The following is a 22100-nucleotide window of genomic DNA, read 5'->3' on the forward strand; positions in this document are numbered from 1 at the left end:
TGGCTCAGGGGTTGCAGTCAGTCCATAACGGTTCCTCTCTGTCACTCCCTCCTCCTCACACTTTTTGCCTGCTCCAGCATGGGGTCCCTTCCACAAGCTACAGTCCTTCATGAACTGCTACAGTCCTTCATGAACTGCTACAGTCCTTCATGAACTGCTACAGTCCTTCATGAACTGCTACAGCATGGGATCCGCTCCACAGGCTACAGTCCTTCAGGAACTCCTCCAGTGTGGATCCCCCATGGGCCACAGTTCCTTCTGAAAATTTCCACTTGCTCTGGCATGGGGTCCTCCACAGGCTGCAGGGAAATACTTGCTCCACAATGGTCTCCCACACCTGCTCCACTAGCTGGAGCACCTTCTCCCCTTCCTTCTTCAATGACCTTGGTGTTCACATGGTTGTCTCTCCCACCTTTTTTTCCTTATACCTCACTGCCGTGCAGCGTTTTCCCCCTTCTTAAAACACATTCTCCCAGAGGTATCACCACCCTTGCTGACGGAGGGCTCAGCTGTATCCTGCAGTGGGTCTGTACTGGAGCTGACTGGAATGGCTGTATCTGGCACAGGGCAGTGCTGGCCTTCCCTCACAGACACTACCCCTGGAGACCTCCGCTGCCAACACCTGGGCACCTGCACCCAGTACATTCCACCCTCACCTCTGTGAAACACGTATTTAAGAAGAGTTGATAAAATATACATTCATCACACACTCTTCACAAACTTCACTTATATCTACCAAAAAAAAATTCCCACACCGAAATCAAAATAACATAACACTGAAAAAGTGGAAATTTTACACACATGATAGGACTCCACCCCTTGTCCCTTCACCTCATTACAACAAAAGAATCTCCCCACAATTATTTCACTGTGGCAATACCCAATCCAAGTTTTGGCCATTACCACTCCCAATTACTGTCCTGTCTCTCATTCCTCAAGCCCCAGGATGGGTGCCGAAAAGGATTGCAGTGGGTTGACCTTGGCTGGGTTGGCATCTGGCAGCCAGCCAAGGTCAAACCACCACAAGCCTTTAGCTTAAGATACAAAGAGAACTAAGTTATGTTAGATGGGAATACAAGCCACTAATCCTAGAACTAGGAGAGCCTCAGTTGGGCCTACAATGTCCATACACTAGATATCTATGGCCTGCACAAGATCTTGTCATGTCACTGCTCCACCAGGATTGCTTCCACCTTTGGACAATATTGCTTAATGGAAAATACAGGTGAAATACTTGCAGATATATGCATTCTGTACAGCCAGCTTGAAGGGACCAAATAAGGGTTACATTGAAATTACCCTAATACCGCATTTTCTTGCTTTTCTAAAATTTGATTTTGAGGAACTGTAATTCTTCTGTGAAATGCAACCTTCTGAAGAAAATTAAGTGCATACTCTAAATTTGCCCGTTACCAATGAGTGTTAAGACTGATAAACTCTTTTGACATTTCAACCATGAAAACATATTTGTTTAAAAAGCAACCATTTATGGAATTGCCCACACTCCTATGAGTTTTTCTCATGGATGGAGCCTGAATTTTACAAGCAACTTTCTGCAGTCTGCAAGATACCAATTTTTACAGTCCATAACATACATAATTTTTTTCCTAACACCTATTACCTTACAGTTACCTCAAACCATGCTCCCATGATTATGAGCTCAAGAGCTGGAAACTGCAATTCAGGAAATAGATCTTGGAATTTTAATCAACACTTCTCTGAAATAACTGGCTCAATGACCTGACCCATCATCTAGAGAGGTTTGCTGCCTGCCAGGAGCCTGGACGTTGTAGAGGAACTGTCGAAACTTGTCCAGCCTGTTGACTACTACCCCTTGTTGTTCTTCCATGTGGGCACCAATGATACTGCCAGGGGCAACCTGGACTGCATCAAAAGCGACTACAGAGCTCCAAGGGTAGTAATCAAGGTCATGGAAGCCCAGGTGGTATCCTCTTCAATCCCGCCAGTGAGGGGTAGGAGTGTAAGAGGAGGACACGGACAGTACAGGTCAATCATTGACTGCGGAGCTGGTGCTGGCAACAGGTTTTGGGGTTCTATGACCATGGGACCCTGTTTGCAGATCAGGGTCTGCTTAGGAGAGATGAGATCCAACTCACTAAGTGGGGCAAAGGTATCTTTGCCAGGAGGATGGCTGACCTGTTAAGGAGAGCTTTTAGTTAGGAATAAAGGGGGAGGGAGAGAGTCATCAGCAGCCCTGTGATGAACAGTGACGTGACACGGAAGGATTAAAAAAAAAAAAAAAAAAAAAAAAACAGGGCTTAAGCAGGGTCACCTCCAGTGTTTGCGTGTAAGCAAGGAAGTGCCTACTGGCAATTACAGAGAAATCCCCAAAACCCCTTCTGGGAAATCAGCATGCCAGGGTGCCTCTCTGAAGTACACTAATGCACATACCATGGGGAATAAACATGATGAGTTAAAAGATCTGTGTGCAGTTGCAAGCCTATGATCTTGCTGGGAACATGGAGACATGGTGGGATGATTCCAATGACTGTAACGTTGCAATGGAGAGATACAAGCTCTTGAGAAAAGACAGACCAGGAAGACAAGGAGGGAGAGTTGACCTTTACGTGAGAGAGCAGCTGGAGTGCATGGAGCTCTGCCTGGGGATGGATGAGAAGCCAACTGAGAGCTTATGGGCAAGGACTAAAAAGGAGACCAGTATGGGTGATGTTACAATGGATGTCTGCTAGAGACTGCCTGACCAGGAGTAACAAGTGGATGAGGCCCTCCAATAGACAGATAGGAGCAGACTCACATTTGCAGTATCTGGTCCTCGTGGGGAACTTCTGTAACACACACACCCTGTAATGTGCTGGAGAGACAACAGAGCAGGGCATAAGCGATCCAGGAGGTTCCTGGAGTGCATCAGTGACAAATTCCTAACTCAAGTGATAGAGAAGCCAGTGAGGAGAGGTGTTGTGCTGGACCTCTTACTTGCCAACAATGAGGGGCTTGGTGGGGCTGTGAAGGTCAAAGGCAGCCTTGGCTGCAGTGACCATGAGATAGTGGAATTCAGGACCCTGAGAGGAGGGAGGATGGCAAAAAGCAAGACCACATCACTGGACTTCAGGAGAGCAGACTTTGGCCGCTTTGCTTGGCAGAGTCCGACAGGATAAGACCCTAGAGGGAAAAGGGGCCCAAGAAAACTCGTTAATATTGAAGGATCACCTCATCCAAGCTCAAGAGCAGTCCATCCCAACAAGTAGAAAGTCAGGCAAAAATGCCAGGAGGCCTGCATAGATGAACAAGGAACTCCTGGCAAAACTCAAACACAGAAAGGAAGCATACAGAGGGTGGAAGCAGAGACAGGTAATGTGGGAGGAATACAGAAACACTGTCCAAGCATCCAGAGACGAGGTTAGGAAAGCCAAAGTCCAAATGGAATTGAATCTGGCAAGGGACATCAAAGGCAACAAGAAGAGCTTCTGTAATTACATAGGTGACAAAAGGAAGGCTAAAGCCTGCTGCTGAATGAGACAGGGGTCCTGGTGACATAGGACATGGAAAAGGCTGAGGTATTGAATATCATCTTTGCCTCAGCCTTTACTAGCACGACCAGGAATCCCAGGACCCAGAGACCTGGGGGGAAGTCTGGAACAAGGAAGATGTGCCCTTGGTAGAAAAGGGCCAGGTCAGGGAATACTTGAACAAAATGGATATATAGTCCATGGACCCTGGTGGGATGCACCCACAAGTACTGAAGGAGCTGGCTGATGTCACTGCAAGACTACTCTCAAGAACCTTTGAACAATCATGGTGCCTAGGAGAAATGCCCAAGTACTGGAGGAAAGCAACGTCACTCCTATCTTCAAGAAGGAGGACCCAGGGAACTACAGGCTGGTCCGCCTCACCTTGACCCCTGGGAACGTGATGGAGCAGCTAATCCTGGAAACCATTTCCAGGCACATGAAGCACCATAAAGTCAACAGGAGTAGTCAGCATGGATTCACCAAGGGCAAGTCACGCTTGATCAACTTCTATGATGAAATAACTGGCTTGGTAGATGAGGGGAGAGCAGTGGATATTGTCTACCTTGACTTCTGTAAGGCTTTCAGCACTGTCTCCTCTAAGATCCTCATAGAGAAGCTGTTGATGTTTGGGCTGGATGAGCAGACAATGAGATGGACCAAAAACCAGCTGAACAGCCAGGCCCAGAGGGTGGTGATCAGTGGCTTGAACTCTAGTTGGAGGCCAGTAACCAGGAGTGTACCCAGGGGTCAATACTGGGTCTGATCCTGTTTAACATCTTCATTAATGATCTGGATGATGGGGCAGAGTGCACCCTCAGCAAGTTTGCAGATGACAAAACTGGGAGGAGGGGCTGGTACACCAGAGGGTCGTGCTGCCATCCAGAAGGACCTGGACAGGCTGGGGAAATGGGCTGACAGGAGCCTCATGCAGTTCAGCAAGGGGAAGTGCAAAGTCCTGCACCTGGGGAGTAGCATCCCCATGCACCAGTATATGCTGGGGTTCACCAAGCTGGAAAGCAGCTTTACAGTAAAGGGCCTGGGGATCCTGGTGGACACCAAGCTGAACATGAGCCAGCAATGTGCCTTTGCAGCAAAGGAGGCGAACAGTATCCTGGACTGCACTGGGAGGAGTGTTGCCAGCAGGTCAAAGCAGGTGATCCTTCCCCTTCACTAACTGTGTCCAGTTTTGAGCTCCCCAGTAGAAGAGAGACATAGACACACTGGAGGGAGTCCAGCAAAGGGCCACTAAGATGACGACGGGACTGGAGCAGCTCTCCTATGAGGAAAGGCTGAGAACTGGAACTGTTTAGCCTAGAGAAGGCTTGGGGGGGGATCTTATCAATGCGTACAAATACCTGAAGGGAGAGTGCAAAGGAGGAGCCAAGTTCTTTTCAGTGGTGCCTAGTGACAAGATAAGAGGCAATGGGCACAAACTAAAACACAGGAGGTTCCCCCTGAACGCCAGGAAACACTTTTTCCCTGTGAGGGTGACCGAGCACTGGCACAGGTTGCTCAGAGAGGTTGTGCAATCTCCATCCTTGGATATTCAAAAGCCATCTGGATGTAGTCCTGGGCAGCCGGCTCTAGGTGACCCTGCTTGAGCAGGGCGTTGGAGCAGATGACCTCCAGAGGTCCCTGCCAACCTCAACCATTCGGTCATTCTGCGATTCCAATGTTAATCAGAAGCAGTTGAAAAAAGCCAAGAAAAAAATTAGGACTCAAAAACTTCCACTGGAATAAACTGAAGCCAGATCAGGCTGAAATCACTGCACTTACGCCAAGACATCCAGAAGACAGATGTTAAGTCATTTTTATCTTTCATGTAACACCATCGTCAGTAAGAATTGTGCAAAGGATTAATCACAAATTACATCATCACTTGACCAGGTTACATGACTGCAAGCAAAGAGTAAGATCCGAGTACCTCAACAGTAAGAAGCAAAAAAGGTTAAAGACCAGTATTTCCTGGACATATTTTAATTTCATTTCTAAGTATAAAATACTGGTATAGTAAGCAAGGACTTTGTATAAACAGTAGATAAACAGAAATTCAAAAAGGATGCTGCCTGTCTTTATTGTGGCTGCTTCAGAAGACAGTCATGTTGTTAAGCTTTTGAATTAAAACATTGGAAAACTTGTCAGTTGTCTTTCTTTCTATATGGGCTTATTCTTTCTCTATACTGAGAGACTCAAACTTCTGAAGTAATGCAAGTCTTGGGCAAACATCACATTTACCCCAGTAAATACTAAACTACTGCACAGAAGAAATAAAAGCATAGTTCATGCCTCTTCAGGCCACCTTTTTAAAAAGTGATTCATGCCTCATTTTCAAAAGGAACAACATTACTAAGTACAATGTTAGATGCTTCAGTAGTTGAAAGGGACAAGAGAGGAGACACCTCATCATATTAGTTAAAAGACCTTCCAGCTCAGCATGATGGCTGTTGAGAATTCTACCTTCTTTGAGCACAAATTCCAGATAATTCTTGAACTACTGACCTAAAAAAGCATCAGGTCTTAACCATATTTAATCCAGAGTTCTTCTCTGGCGGAAAAGGACCTGGGGGTGTTGGTCGACAGCCGGCTGAACATGAGCCGGCAGTGTGCCCAGGCGGCCAAGAAGGCCAACGGCATCCTGGCCTGTATCAGAAATAATGTGGCCAGCAGGAGCAGGGAAGTGATCGTGCCCCTGTACTCGGCACTGGTGAGGCCGCACCTCGAATACTGTGTTCAGTTTTGGGCCCCTCACTACAAGAAGGATGTTGAGATGTTGGAACGTGTCCAGAGAAGGGCAACGAGGCTGGTGAGGGGTCTGGAGAACAAGTCTTATGAGGAGCGGCTGAGGGAGCTGGGGTTGTTTAGCCTGGAGAAGAGGAGGCTGAGGGGAGACCTCATCGCTCTCTACAACTACCTGAAAGGAGGTTGTAGCGAGGTGGGTGTCGGTCTCTTCTCCCAAGTAACTGGCGAAAGGACGAGAGGAAATGGCCTCAAGTTGCGCCAGGGGAGGTTTAGATTGGATGTAAGGAAAAATTTCTTTACTGAAAGAGTAGTTAAACATTGGAACAGGCTGCCCAGGGAAGTGGTTGAGTCACCATCCCTGGAAGTATTTAAAAGACGGGTAGATGAGGCGCTTAGGGACATGGTTTAGTGGGCATGGTGGTGTTGGGTTGATGGTTGGACTCGATGATCTCAGAGGTCTCTTCCAACCTTAATGATTCTATGATTTTTTTGGTTTTATTACCTAGCTCCATTTTTATCTTTTGCAAAAAGTACACATTAGTCTATTTAATTTGAATTACATGAATTCTCAATTCAGTGTTATTTTCAGTGGCCAGCTCTATTACAATTTCCTACCTACTTACAAACACCACAAGTAACTAACAACGTATACAATTTCTTGATTTACAATTCCTCCATGAAAAAACCTTTAGCTATCCTACCCAAGAATCTTTTGGGTCTCACATTATTAGTAACTTGTTTTGTCCGATTTATGCAAAGAAAATACATCCCTCTGAGTCACAAGTCTTGGTAATATTTCTCACTGAAATAGCAGAGGTTTTTAATCCATATTTGAATCCATTCTTATAATGGCTGCTCTGTGATGGGAGACTATAATGAACTTGCGTAATTTATCCAGTGAAGCCTCTTTGCCTTCATTCTCTAAAGTGATTTTTATCCAAACACTATGTCTCACCTATATTAGTTCTTACTTCTTTCTAGACTCTCATTTCATTCTCATACATCCACTTAAAAGGCAAACATGGAAAAAGTAAGGTCCAAATCTGTGGGTTTAAGCTAACATTTATGAACAGCAGGTAATTAACACTTACAAGCTGTTTTAGAATTTAAAATAAAATTAAAAAAACCAATGCTCCAAATATTCTCAGAATTTCTCAGTCTTTATTAAAAAAATCTACAAGAAAAATAAATTAACTGACCTTGCAGAACACATCTGGCTTGGCAAAGTATTAAATAGTAAAACCATATTCAAACACAGTAATTTAGATCAGCTTGTTAACATGGTGTTACAGGAATTTTGCTAAAGTCAAGGTCTTAGATTCCCTAACTGAAATGCGGGTCAGACTCACAGAATGAGAAACTGTACACAGAAGAAGTATTAAAGTGACTTAAGGATGATGGTGGATAACCTGCTGAGTACAAGATACTAATGCAATGACACGAAGAACATTAAAGCCCTCCCTCCCTGTGCAAGGCAAGGAAAGAAAGTGTGAGTAAGGGAACAGTATTAAGAATATTCCCTGCTATCCTTGTTAGTTACGTACATGCATATAACCTTAAAAGTAAGGAAAATTATCAAAAAAGCAGTTTAGCTACTACAGCCTACCATTAGGTAGGTAGGTACATTAGTTGATAGTAGGAACGTGTTCTGACGTTCTGCAAATGTGAAGCAAAACATGACAACAGTTTAAGAAAACATGTTTTACTTTCCATTCATAACAGGTTAACATGTCGCAGCATTTAAGCCAACACATTTTACCTCAAAATTCAAAATTCACATTTACTATAAGTTATTTCTAATGCACCTAAAAAAGCACATAATTTAATATGGTAACAGACTGTAGAAGGAATAACCTGTTAACAATCCAGTAGCTTGAAAATATGTAATCATAGGTCCACATGCTTTACTTTCCTGCACAGAAGTCTTAACGTATATTGGAAACATAAACAGTCAGATACTGCCTTCAAAAAAAAACCTACTTTCTCTGTAAAAGACATATTAAGGTGGTACCTACCCCTGAAGAGCTTAAAGGCGTTATGAATGATACATCAGAGGTTACAATTGTTCTAATATGTGTACTTACTCATCTTAAGTCCACTGTCTTTCTCCTGCAATAGAAATTATTTCACTTCTAGAATGAGAAAGCTGGACTTCAAAATTTAATCTTTGCTTTAGAGTACTATGAATATTTATAGTACTCCCACAAGACTCCCAAAAACAGTACAGATCACAAACTTCACACAGTATTCTCAGCACTCCTGAAACACTCCATTAAAACTGAATATATGAGTCCATGAACTCACAAGCATCACCAGAAAGCAAAATAAATTCAACTTGAAGTGTTTAACTTTAAAAACTTCAGCCTCCCCGGTTCATGCCAACCAGTCAATATGGTATATGTTCCTCCTTTCTGATCAAAGTGCCTTATACAAACTGGAGACACACAAGAATTCTGAAATACAGAAATAGCATTCAAAGGGAACACAGTACCTGAGATTTTTTTTACATTATTAGTTCTTGAACATTCTTTGCCTCCGCCTCAAGACCCATCTACAGATATATCCCTAAAATGTAAAACCTATTTAAATCAAGACTCTCCACTATTTCCAGTTTATTTGTCACCAATTTTAGAACAATTTTGGGAAACTGGAAGGGACTCTCAATAAATTCTTTCCAAAGAAATTCTGATAGTACTGGACAATGATCTGAGTATAATCACTGGGGTTTTTTTGGGGGGGTTTAAAGAACTTTTAAGCATTCTGAAATGTTGGCTCTTCATAATCACTATTCAGTTTCTAGACAGTTTAAAAAAAAAGGTAAAAAGGAGCAGTTTCATAACATCTGTTAAACACAACAGTCACTTGAAAGTACCGAGATTTTTTTTACATTATTAGTTCTTGAACATTCTTTGCCTCCGCCTCAAGACCCATCTACAGATATATCCCTAAAATGTAAAACCTATTTAAATCAAGACTCTCCACTATTTCCAGTTTATTTGTCACCAATTTTAGAACAATTTTGGGAAACTGGAAGGGACTCTCAATAAATTCTTTCCAAAGAAATTCTGATAGTACTGGACAATGATCTGAGTATAATCACTGGGGTTTTTTTGGGGGGGTTTAAAGAACTTTTAAGCATTCTGAAATGTTGGCTCTTCATAATCACTATTCAGTTTCTAGACAGTTTAAAAAAAAAGGTAAAAAGGAGCAGTTTCATAACATCTGTTAAACACAACAGTCACTTGAACAATTCCACTATGTCTTAGATTAGGAGCTTAGTACGAAGCTTTTACCAGTAATTACACGTTTGCAGAATTAAAAGGTAATGACAGCTAGGACTCCAGCAGAATAAGAGAGAAAGACATACTGCTTACCTGTACACCTGAACCATGGCTTCCACTTTTTGAAGCAAACAAACAATCCTCAGAATCAACTGCAAGCAAAACTGAAGCAGAAGGAAAAAGCTCAGAGACAGATCCTTGACTGAAGTTTATAGCCTCTGGATTTTTTTGACCATCCTTTACTGATTCACTCAGATTGATCACTGAATCTCGTATGTTTGAAATAATCTCATTATTTTCTGCCAACAGGCGTTCTAAATGATCTATTTTTTCTTGCAATATTGAAAGCTGGCCCTGTAAAAGAAAGTAAAGTTTAATTATTTCTCAGACTAATTCTTGACAGAATTAAAAATAAATAAATTTCACAATAGTATACAATCACACAAAAAAAATTAAATACATCTTTATTCTATATTTTATGTAAAGAAACTAATAAGAAATTGAACCAACATATGAAGCCTTCTCTTTTCAGAATAAGCAAAAAGAACGGAAGTTACATTTTCCACTATGAACTTGAATTCGTGGCACAAGATTTAATCAGTGATACAAAGATATTCTTAAAGGTCACACTGTTTCAAGTACCAATTATGCCAACTTCTACTTTTTTCATGTCTATCATAGATTCGCAAAAATCTGATCTTTCCATTTATCATCACGTTAGAACATCAAAGGGAAAGCCATTTTTTAGAAGGCAGTCCCATCATGATGGGATTAATAGGATATATACATTTTAGGTTTTTTTCTGTACATGTAAAATAATATTTCAATAAATACTGAGTTTCTTATTTTTCATGAAATTTAGAGAGAAATTAACAAAAGCACTTAATGGTTGTAAAAGATCCTGTTAACAGCCTGATCATAGTAATAATCTGTATAATTGGACCATTGCAAACATCAAGATAATCCTGTAAAAGACAGCTCAAACTGATAGCACTTTCAGTCAGAAGGTCATATTCAGTTGCCAACCAACAGGATTTTGTAGATGATTCTAGTGTGCGCCGCAAGAGGAAGGATCTAGGATAACATCAATGTGAATTGAAAGAAGTCAACATATCTCCCAAAGCAACTTGGAAAGACAGACAGATACCACAAAACAATAATAGCATCTAATCACTGTACTGTTGCAATACAGGACAGAGCATAGCAGAACAAGATACCTGGAAATGCTACTGCCCTCTCATGTACTAGCCACTCCTTCCAAACGATTTGAGGTATGCTTTTTTTTTCAGGAATGAATGTGTTAGCTTTTACAGAATCATAAGAGGCCAGATTATTTAACATGTTTTTAGGAATATTTTGTCTTAACAGTATTTTTTTCTTTTCTCAGACTGACTTCAACCTATCAATAATAAGAAAAGATAGAGAACAAAAACCAGTCACTTCCTATTATTAAAGTTGTGGTCAGACCCCAAAATATACTATGTATGATTAAGGTTTTTTTCAGAAAGCTGTCATTACAACAAAACCCTCTGCGGATTCAGGCATTTACACTTTACCCATTACATTCAACACAAGTAACGTTGATTCAGTAGACAGCTATTCTGTGACCTATGATTTTAATGACAAGTAAAACTTTTTCCTAGCACCAATGCCTTATTTTCCAAGTAGTATAGAATAATATCAGAAACAACACCTGTACATGACACTTTTTTCCCCCTTTGATAATAATTTACTTGAGGCCTTTGCATTTTCCTTCTAAGAGACAAATTGCTTTCCTCAAATGCCAAGTTAATTCCCACTCCTGTAGTTAGGCTGTAGTTTGCAAAGGATTAAGCCTCCTTTCTAAATTGTGATGTGCAATTTCTTTTAAATTCTGTTTGCTTTGGGAAGTATGCAGGAATAAAAAACACCCCTTACCAAGAGATACCAATCAGCCTTTTGGTTTCTACTAAATTGCCATTCCTATAATTCTATCTTTATGGAAGTTCTTTGTAATTCTGCAGAAGATACAGTTTAGGTTTTTTTAACCTGTTAGTAAGTTTGTCCCCTCACTTTCTGGGCTGTGTAAAGTGCTCACCCACTGCTTTGGTTTTTTTCTTAGACTGACACATCCTGAAAACAATAACAGGTTTTAAAACACAACACAGGCAAACAGTTACTGCTTCCCAAAAAACAAAAATATATTTTGACAACAGATCCAGATTAAGCTAACTGAGATGTAGGGCCAACATCCTAGAATCTTAACAGTTTAAAAACAAATACTAGAAACTTATAAAATAGGTGAACTGAAAACAACAGGAAATCAATATGCAGATGATGGGATACTGGAAAGAAAAAAACTGTAGTCCCATGCCCCCTGGTGGCACAAAAGAAACAACCAGACTGAAATCTTTCAAATGATACATTAAAGATCGTGTGCACACATTCCAGTATAAAATTAGTATTTTCCCTTTCGATGTCTGCGACAATTTAAAAGAAGGAAAGATTTCTCTACTCAGAAAACTAATAGTCTATTATGCCACTCACCCTAAAAATAACATAAATAAAATACTGATTGGAGCTTTACAGGCTGCCCAACATAGCCTCTGATCTTTAGATTTCTAAGAAGCTAAAGAATAGCTGCCATCTATACAGATTATTACCTGCTTCACTGCACATGACTATAGTTCACCAAAGTTACCAAGTTTTTAAGCAGTTAAAATGCTGTTCACACCTATGCCACTACTATATATGCTGCCTCTACAACTGTAAAATCGGACAACTGCTTAAAATTTATATTCTCATTCACGTATATTCTAGAAATATTTTACATTCCTACAAGAAAAGAGTTTCATATTGCTTAGCAATAGCCTGTCAACTAGCTGGTCATAGATTACACCACCAATCTGCCTCATGTCATCTAGCCAAGTATAGTCTCTCCAGCACTGGCCAACAAGACAGGGCCGGGGAGGGGGGGGATAAAACCCACATTAAGAAACACCAAACACATGATTAGACTGGTCCTTCCATCGGTATACACCGCCAACCTCTAGCAGTCAGATACAAACTTCCAATTTGGAGGTCATGTCATATTTCGTATCTCTAAGATGGACCCGTCATTTAACTTGTTGTATCTTAAACCTTCAAATATCTATGATAACAAGTTCTACCATTTTAAGTGTTTATTATGTGAAAAAAATACTTTTCTTCGTAAACTAAGTTCCCTGCTTCCTGTGTCACGAGAAATAGTAATTTGTTCACTGAATCTTCAAACAACAGTGATTTTGTACATTGCTATATACTTCCAGCAATAATTTTTTTTTAAGGTGGAGAGTTCGAGCCTACCTAGGACTCTGAACAGCAGTGATTTTTACAAGTATGTTAAAGTATGTTACTTTAACTTTGGAGATAGGTATTCTGTTATTTGGAGAAAGAAATCCTCACAAAGACCTCCCATTGTGGAAGTTAACCGAGGACATTTAAAAAGACAATCCTGCTTTCTTTTCTGACGACTATGAGATGCATCATGCCTCTCCTAAAGCATTTCAATATGCCATACACTAACTCAACGTGCATGCAAAATATGAAATAAAAAGCTACAGTTAAGAACACGTAACTATGACCTCATGCAATACCCAAGTTAAAACTGACAGGCAACCAAACCTTTTGAGATTTTAAAAATATTTTCAATTTCTGTTGTGAAATGCATCAGCCATGAGAGTTAACTTTAAGAAACAGCCACAAACTAGAAACAGATCCCAGTTTTCATTCAGTAGGAAAATAGTTAATGCCAGGAATCCATTCTCAAGTTGGAAAATTTCACATGGATCCAAATTATGCAAAAGCTAGGTGTATTTTCATTGCACATTCACATTTTTTCCTTACTCATTTTAAATAGATAGGGGTAGACAATGCCTAGAACATAGTATTCAATAATAAAGTTATTTTAAAATATGAGCTAAACATGGAAAGTATTGCAACTCTTCAAGACAATGAAATTAAATATGAAAATAAAAAGAAATTCAGTTTCAACATTTTTAGAGGAAGGCAACCGACTTACACTGCCCAACTTCAAATATCAAGGCCAAATAGTACAAAACACTGAAGTTACTCTAAAAATGTTTCATCTTATTGATTGCTAGTAACAGACATTGATTTACTAGTAAAACAGATTAGAAGCATGTTACGGGGGGCATTAAATAGGTCTAATTAAAAAACAAAACACACAGGACCTCTACAATACTAAAAAGGTACTCTTAACAGTATTTTGTTTTAAACTAAGTTTGAAAATTTTCCACGCATTTGGGGGTGAGTAGGGGGGAATTTTATTTTTGTGTGAGCAGAGATGCACCAATTTTACCTTAACCAATTCTGCCTGAAATTTTGTAATCTACATGGCTTTCTAGATACTGGATAGCAAAATTTGGCTAGCTGCACAATTCATAAATGTCAGCAGACTTTCCCCCGAGTTTACAGCATCAAGTCTTCTCAGAAAAGAAGCAATCCTGATCCAAGACTTTGAGCACAGAAAATTGGAGGTACGCTGTCTGGATAAGTATGTCTTAGTCCAAGTAAACATCATTAAAGGATGCCCTGTTAATCTACATACTTGTTTTAACATAAGGAAATGCTATGTAAAGTTACATGAATCACCCGGCCTATACAACCAGTTAACAAGTTTATAACAACTTTGGTATAAACTTCTTTCTTTCATTTCTCTCCACCTTTATATGTTGATAAGATTGTGCAAATAAAGGTTTTATTAAAAAGCAAGAAAGGCAACCCCGCTGTTACTCCACAGCAAAGCAACTGTTTCTACAAGAACTGCAAAGTACCAACAAATCCAACAGTCCCGAAAGTAGATACAGCTGCACTGGTATAAGAATGGTACCACATGAGCGGCGCATCTGTTCACCATCCCCATGTTTACTTTGGGTTGGACTGAACCCATGAAGTCTTCCCATGTGAGGACAGCACAGACCAGCACACCCTCCTCCCATTTGGAACAAAAACTGTCTGTACCTGCCAGCTGCACTGAGCAACCTGCCACTTCCACCACATGAACCAGCTATATAAACAGTTCCTTATGCTTCAGTCAGTCTGAACCCTGCAGCAGTTTTCATGCCCCAAATACTCCAAAGCAGTCTGCTTTCCCAACTGCCCTCTGTTTGTCCTTCTCTGTTTGCTTCTGACACTGGTCTGATCTGTAGCAAGGACTCTCTCCAGAAAGGAGCATGCTGCCACCCGGCACAAGGAGGGAAGTCCAGTAACACAGTGAACAGTCAAGCTGCTTTAATCTGGGGAAATGGAGAATGGACACTTTCTCACACCTAAACATTGTACATTGCAGAACGGATATTAGTTGCAACTTTCACCTCCTCAGTGAACATTCACTCCTTCTCTAAATGCAGTCGCTTTCAACTAACAATCATGTGATCAGGAAAAAGACAGCTAACTCAAATAATTAAAGTGGGAGTATGACAGGCCCATAGATGAGGAAAGCTCACAGAAACAGGCAGGCAGAGGAGAAATCCACATTAGACTTCTGAGGTTAGGTCAGCTGGAACTTGATTATTTGTATTCAGACTCAGTCAGCAACCACCAAGTGCTTGGTTCAAAATCAGCCAGAGCCCATTCTTCTTCTCACCCACATGAACAAGCAGGAGACCACAAAGGAGCTGGCAGTGTCCTGCATAAGAGGCTCTGATGCACCGACAAGCTGTGATGAAGAAAGCAGAGTACTGCACTGAACAAAGTTCTCCGGGGGATGCGGAATTCAAGTCAAGATCATCGCCTATACAGAGTTACTGCAGCAAGCAGTGAGGAAACCGGACTCAAAAAGTCTCATTTTCTGGCTGCACTGAATGGCAATCATCATAATAATTTTCTGCACCAGTCTTGTCAATAACTATTTCCAGGTACATCTTCACAAATCACGTACTAACTTCGCTAAAATCTTGATATAAATCTCTGATCAGATGCCAGCATATCAAGATGGTACGACCAGAAAGCATTCTCTGTTCACTGTTACAGCACTGCACAGTGAACAGAACATACTAAATGTAGAATTAAATGGTCACCTCCTGTACAGAAAAAGCAAGGAGTTAAAAGTTAAAAATGCAACCTGATGTAGCATCGAAGCTTAATATTTGAACACACTGTTTCAGCACGTATTCACATTGCAAGGTAGGACAGAAAACAAAAAAGCAAGCATACAATGCATGGGTCAAAAGGACAAGTCAAGTTTTAAAGCCTTTATTATCTGGGCAGAAGGCTTATGTGCATTTGTCATGATGAAAATTACATAAATAACCTTGTTAATAATTTCCTACTTTTAAAGTACCATTCAAAACAAGCTCACTTTACGAAGGCACTGATATTCTTCCGAATTAACTGAACTACAAAACAAAAGTCTGTTCTCTTAAAAAATGAGAAAGTTCTATTCCAAAGATGCAACAGCCTGACAAATAGATTATAAGAAGCTGATGGACTTCCACATTCTGTTTTACTAGAGGCAGCAATAACAGGAGTGTTTAACGTACTATTATCCTAGACTTAAGATTCATGGAATTTACAGAAATAAAAATAAGCCATGCTGTTAGGGACTAATTTTGACACCATCATCAGTGATCTGAAGGCAAGAAGAAAGAAAAGGGAGATGGAGACAAATCTAGAAATATTCCCTGTTTAAAGTCAATTAATCTGAAAAATGTTCACTACTACTCCAGCTGATATGTTTCAGGTTCATTTCCTTTTTCATTCCCCTTCCTGCCCGATACTGAATCTTTATGTAAATGGCTAGCGGAACAAAACTGAAGCACAGCTTACATTGCATTAAGAGTATGAGCATTTTAATAATGTTTATTTTTATTTGAATAAGTCAAAACTTAAAATAACAAAACCATGTGTCAGACAAAGAAAAGGTCAAGTAAGAACAAACAAAGAAACTTTCTCCATTTAGTTTATATAGTTTAAGTTAGGCATTGACTCTAGGTAGCAGAAGGAAGTGGTCATTTATAGGTGGTGTTACTACTTTTCTGAAAAATACATTTTGCGCAACATTTTCCACCAGATTTAAAGACTGTAATTGAAGGAGACTATTAGCTTCTGCTTGACTGCTGCTTAGCCAAAACTTTACACAAAATGTGCAAGCAGCAAAGACAAATGCACTCTGTGAACATTAGGAAGTACAAAGAATTGTTACTGACCTGTAATTATGTTCACAAAGACGGCCCCTCCTCCTTTACAACTAGAAACTCAGCAGAAGAAATTCTGAATTTTCATTATCTTACACTCAAGATTGTTCCCATGACACTCAAAAGCTTTTAGATTGTGAACTTAGTAAGTGGTGTTAATAAGGCTTTGTTTGTTTTTTAAATAAGTCAACATGTTTCAAATCCAGGAGAATAATGATTCTTTCCGTGGATTTCTTCACTCAACATTCAATCTTCTCTGACATGAAACTCATAAGAATGCTACTAAAAGTCACTGTGCCCACAATTTTTCAGTGCTCAGAAGTCAGAAAATGACAACTTCAAAATTATGTACAACCTTAATTGCCACTATTCACATTTTAGAGTAAAACAAACATTTCCTAAATACCTGATCATGCCTCTTCCATTACTTCTGAATACAGAAGTCCTGTTCCTTGTTATACAACATAGTCCAAAAGCTCCCAAATGAGCTCATAAAAATTACACCAATTACTAAGAACATGCAGCAACAAAACGTGTATTTATAGTCCATGTAAGCCATTGATTTCAGCTACTTCACTACAGCAGGGCACCTAGCAAAACTCTAGCTGGAAAAGGTATTTATAGTGTATCAGGAGCTATTTCAAAACAGGAAGCATACAGACTCGCCAACACTGGAGGGAGCTGAGGTTTGCACCACACAGAATTGGGGCATGGTAACTACTAAGCATGAGCTGATATGCTGTAGTTACAGCCACCTAACGGAGACTCAGGGCTGACTGAAGGTAGTGCTTCCTCACAGTAGAGGAAGTACTACCACAGCAGTACTCCAGAGTAAAGTTCACAAGGCGCCTTTGTTCAACACACAGATTCAGAGAACTGCTGGTGTTTCTGCCATGTATTTGGTCCTAATTTCCTACTATTACTGCTCCACCCTACCGTGATTCATATTTTGGCCAGGTGGTAAGACTATCAAATTATTGGCAAGCTCACATGAAATAACACTCCATACTGCAACAATCGCCGCTCACGCCATTTGTGCAGAAGTATCTGATGCATTGTGTAGAGGCCTTGAAAGCATGAATCCAGTAAAGCAGCTTTTAACAGCACCACCAACAGCCAGGCCACTTGATGCTTTGCTGGAAGGACACTGGAAACAAAAGAACAAGCCAGCTGCTTTTAGAGGAACTGTACTTGATCACTTCTGTTCAGTGCAATGCAACTACTGAGCCCATAAAAACAGTTAACGCACATGAGAACATCAGAGTAAGCTTCAAATAGCCGTGCTCAAAGGCGAGAGGTGGAAGAAAACACAGAGGGGGAGAAGAGAGAGAGCTTATTCAAATAACAATTGTTTAGAAAAAAGAAAACAGCACAGATAGAAGTTGCTGCATGTTTGTGCTTTGCCTTTTAATAAAGTTTGAGGGAAAGACCAAAGATAACAAGGAGCAATCACTTGGTGCCATTCCAGCTATCAACCGAAATCATGGCAGACTTGAGTTTTAAAAATATATCTCCAGAAACAACCTTGCACATAGTGGGGAGCTATATCCCATAAAAGCCAAAGCAAGCTGTGTGAAAGTGGTTAGAGGAAAAAGCTTATGTCCACCACCTATCAGGCAGTGACAGAGGATGCTGTGTTGTGGTGCTGTTTTGCCTTGCTCAGGCATAAAATTCACTAAAAATGAATTACTGTGATAATAATAAAAGTGAATACTACACAAAGGCCATATATTTCTGAAGCAAGATACTCTTACAAACAAATCCTTCACTTATTTTTTTTTTTAAACTGGATTTTTAATGTGTGCCATGCATGCTTAGGTGTGAATCTAGCAAAATTTAGAATTCAAAGAAGTATTCCACAAGCTTCTGTAAATTAACAGCTTTTATGGATCTGTTCTAAGTCAAGGTAAAGTTAGTTGAGAAAACAAGCCATGTTAGGCTAATGATTTTTTTCTATTTGGGTCCAAAATACAGAATAGATTAATATGGGCTTATCAGTATTTGGTATTCATCTGTATATAGTAACACAGGTTCTTCCAGATAAGCTGCTTATAGACTTATTTCACTTTAGACTTGATTTGAATGTAGTTTTCATTTAGCAGTTACCAATTTAGCCCACAAATCACTTGCACCTGACACTTGCTGCACAAGAGATGGCACAGGACTAATCACCACTCTGAACCTCCCTCCGCTGTACAGTCACACAAGATTTCTCAGAGAATTCTGTGTTACGACAGAGAAAAACAATATACTCAACCATTTTTCTACTATATTACACTAGAAGACTCTTACACAATGATCTGTACTGACAACTGGTACAATAATAATCTAAAAATGCACCTAAGGCTATTCCTCCACCTTGAGCTCATCTCTGCGCAATGTTATAACATTGTTCCTAGCCTGAGACAGGACACTAGGACACATCGTATCCTGAGACAGGAGCATCCTATGGCTTGGAACAGGCTCAGAGAGAAAGACATCATAAGATGTCTTAAGATGTGATAAGGCCATCGTAAGAATAATATACACCTGACAACCAGGCAGGATCCATAAACATATATGCAGGAATTACAGAGGAAAGGCCAGTAAGTCTTGATCTCCATGTATTATAGGTACCTAATCCTCCCAAAATTAACAGGGACTTCAGTTCTACGGCAACATACAGATCTTCTGATATTATGATTTAAATGCACCACCAATGATGACAAGGCTATAAAGCACTTTCACTCAAGTTCTATTAGAGTTGCCACGATGCCACCTTACCACGGCTAGGTGTGGATAACATTCACTGTAAAACTGACTACTGATGCCAGCTTTTGCAAACCCAACACTTAAGAAGACACAATGTCACCACTGCCTCCCAAGCCTGACCACAGGTGCTGTCTAGCACAGCAGTGAAAGGCATTTACAAGTATTTGGTTAGAGAATATGTAAAGGCATCTGCCTATGGACATTCACCCATCCTGGGAGATCTTGTCCAAAAATTATTTCTCCAAAATATTTCTGTTGACATCTTTGAACAACTACCTGAACTCTCAAACTGGAAAGCAAGCTCTGAAAGGACAACTCTTGGCTACACTGCCAGGTACGCCTGAAAAAATACAGGTTCACAAGACTGAGTGACAAACTACCCCGAGACCATGCAAAGAGAAGGCGCCTTGTCTGGAAGAAAAAGTGGAAATGAAAGCAGAGCAGCAATCCTAATCGTTTATTTTACTACAGGCATTAGGTATCATGACACTTTAGGTGAATGCAGACCCACAGGCACCGCCAGCTGAAAAATTCCAACTCTAATCCTGGCAGAAATTAAATAAAAAGCCTAAATAGACAAACACTCATAAGCTAAACATGAGACTGCTTCCAGAGGTACCCACTGCTCTCCTCTGAGCTTAGTGTAAGCCACACAGGCAAGGAAGAAGAAACTAATCAATATGCAACTTCCAGGACACAAAAGGTGACGTATGTTGTTACCACAACTGTACAGAGGAACAGCAAAGCTGAAAATTAGCACATTGTCAGAACAGAATGAGGTATGAATCCAAATGCTTGTGAAAAAAAGTCTCAATTCCTTTTTCTAAGCAGAAAAAGTTCTGACCTCTGTCATCATGAAAGAGAATGCCTTCTTAAATCTACAGAGGATCTACTGCTGCTATAGCTTTTCACAAACAAAAACAGTTTGAAGTTTTTATATCTGTGGCTAGTTTCACTTACAGTACATTGAGTTCTGGCAACACTGCACTGACACAAACAACTTTTTGTCAGCTGAGGTAGGATTAAAGCTGTTCCTTTCAAATATTTTTGGTGGCTTCTACTCCACTCTTCATCTTTTGCATTTACTTTAAATTGATGTATTATAGGGCTCTGAAAGCATTTGCTAGGTGTCAGAGGTTTCCCAGTTGTAACAAAGTGAAAAATTTCTACCCTACGGGCAGCAAAAGGAAATGACAAAATCACATCAATTTCATCTGTAACTTCCTCAAAGGATAAAGCAGTAAGAAAGGAAAAGGTAACCCAAAGGAAGGACCAAAACAGTGATAGGCAGAGGATTCTCCACTGAGAGTCAGCAGCCTCAAAGAAATTTAGATACGGAAAAGGCAAAAAAAGTAAACACTGACAGACTGTTCTAGAAGACCGAGGGGAGGGAGGAGGACGGAAGGAGAAATGTTTGTCTCTAGCTGACTAGATCACGTAGAAGGAAGAGGTGTAACAACAGATTAAGGTACTAAACCCTTGGTCACAAGAGATAAGACCATGTTACACTGCAGACCAGCGTTACACTGTAGGACACAGACAGGAATTTCAACTGCAAGACACTGACAATGGAAGCAAAACATGTCTAATAAATCTTCCCTGTTTACTCAAGTATTTCAAACCAAAATCTAACATTAAAAAAAAAAAGACCACCCACGTACGAGCTTTCCTGTTCTATTCTTTACCTGGATTAAACTCAACTGGTGGTATAAAGATACATGAAGTGATTTCCTAATATAAGATACTGACCATATCACCAAAGCAGCACTTGTAGTTAGCTGTTACAAGTGTCACACATGGCATTACTCTCCTGCTGGAGCTGTATGCTGAACAGACACAGCTGCTGTAGCCAGCCTTGTCTTGCTTTCTTCTCCTAAGCTTCTTTCCCATTCTTTTAGTTCCTGGAAAAAACAGTGGCTGACCTCTGAACGGTAACTCAAAGGAATAAAGGCAGAACAGATCTGCACTCTTTCTTTACATTTAAGTCAAGGTTTTTATCTTTACCGCTAACAAATAGGTATCAACTATTATCTTTGCATTAAATGAAAAAATTAGTGATTCTATCAGAAAGATAATTGTTACTACTTAATTAAGCCTTTTGAGTTCTTCTGTTCACTTGAAGTCTGACAGCTGTACTAAAACCCACTTTAATTTGTTTTATTTCCCAAAAAATAAATACGGTGCAAGCATAAATAAGCTATAACTTTACTTTCTCTTTTTTTTTTTTGTCTACTACTGTAAGAAAATAAAGCTATTTATACACAACAGTATTCTGCCATTCTGCACAGCATACCATGCGCTCTCTGACATACTTTTTTCTTGTCATGGTTAAACATTCCTTATTAGAACACTACCACGATACACAGCTTCTACATTTCTCTCCCACACAGACAACAAGGGAAAGTGAGGATCTAAAGAACTGCTTCATGTAACCACGTGGTGCAGTCAGGTATCAGCCAGTTACGCAAGGCTCAGCGAAAAGGAAAGCAATAACATAAAGTCAGCATTTCTCTAAACCTACCTGTTGATGCCACAGCTGAGGTCTACCCCCGGCTTTCCCTGCCAGCTCCTACCCGTCCTCAGCACTGGTTTCCACAGTGCAGAGTACCACCTGCACTCCCCCTTCTGCTGCCTGCCCCGGTCCCGAGGAGGGAGGGCGGCCG

General features: G+C 40.3%; 1 protein-coding gene across 1 annotated transcript in view; it reads right to left on the reverse strand.

Moving 5' to 3' along the window:
• Positions 1–22100, reverse strand: part of MAN2A1 (mannosidase, alpha, class 2A, member 1) — a 156380-nt gene that overhangs the window by 109530 nt on the left and 24750 nt on the right. Inside the window, exon 2 of the mRNA XM_009328733.1 lies at positions 9605–9865. Within this exon, the coding sequence (XP_009327008.1) occupies positions 9605–9865 (261 nt within the window). The remainder of the gene's footprint in view (positions 1–9604; positions 9866–22100) is intronic.

Source organism: Pygoscelis adeliae, unplaced genomic scaffold (assembly GCF_000699105.1).
Source record: "Pygoscelis adeliae isolate BGI_AS28 unplaced genomic scaffold, ASM69910v1 Scaffold16, whole genome shotgun sequence".
In the NCBI taxonomy this organism is placed as follows: domain Eukaryota; kingdom Metazoa; phylum Chordata; class Aves; order Sphenisciformes; family Spheniscidae; genus Pygoscelis; species Pygoscelis adeliae.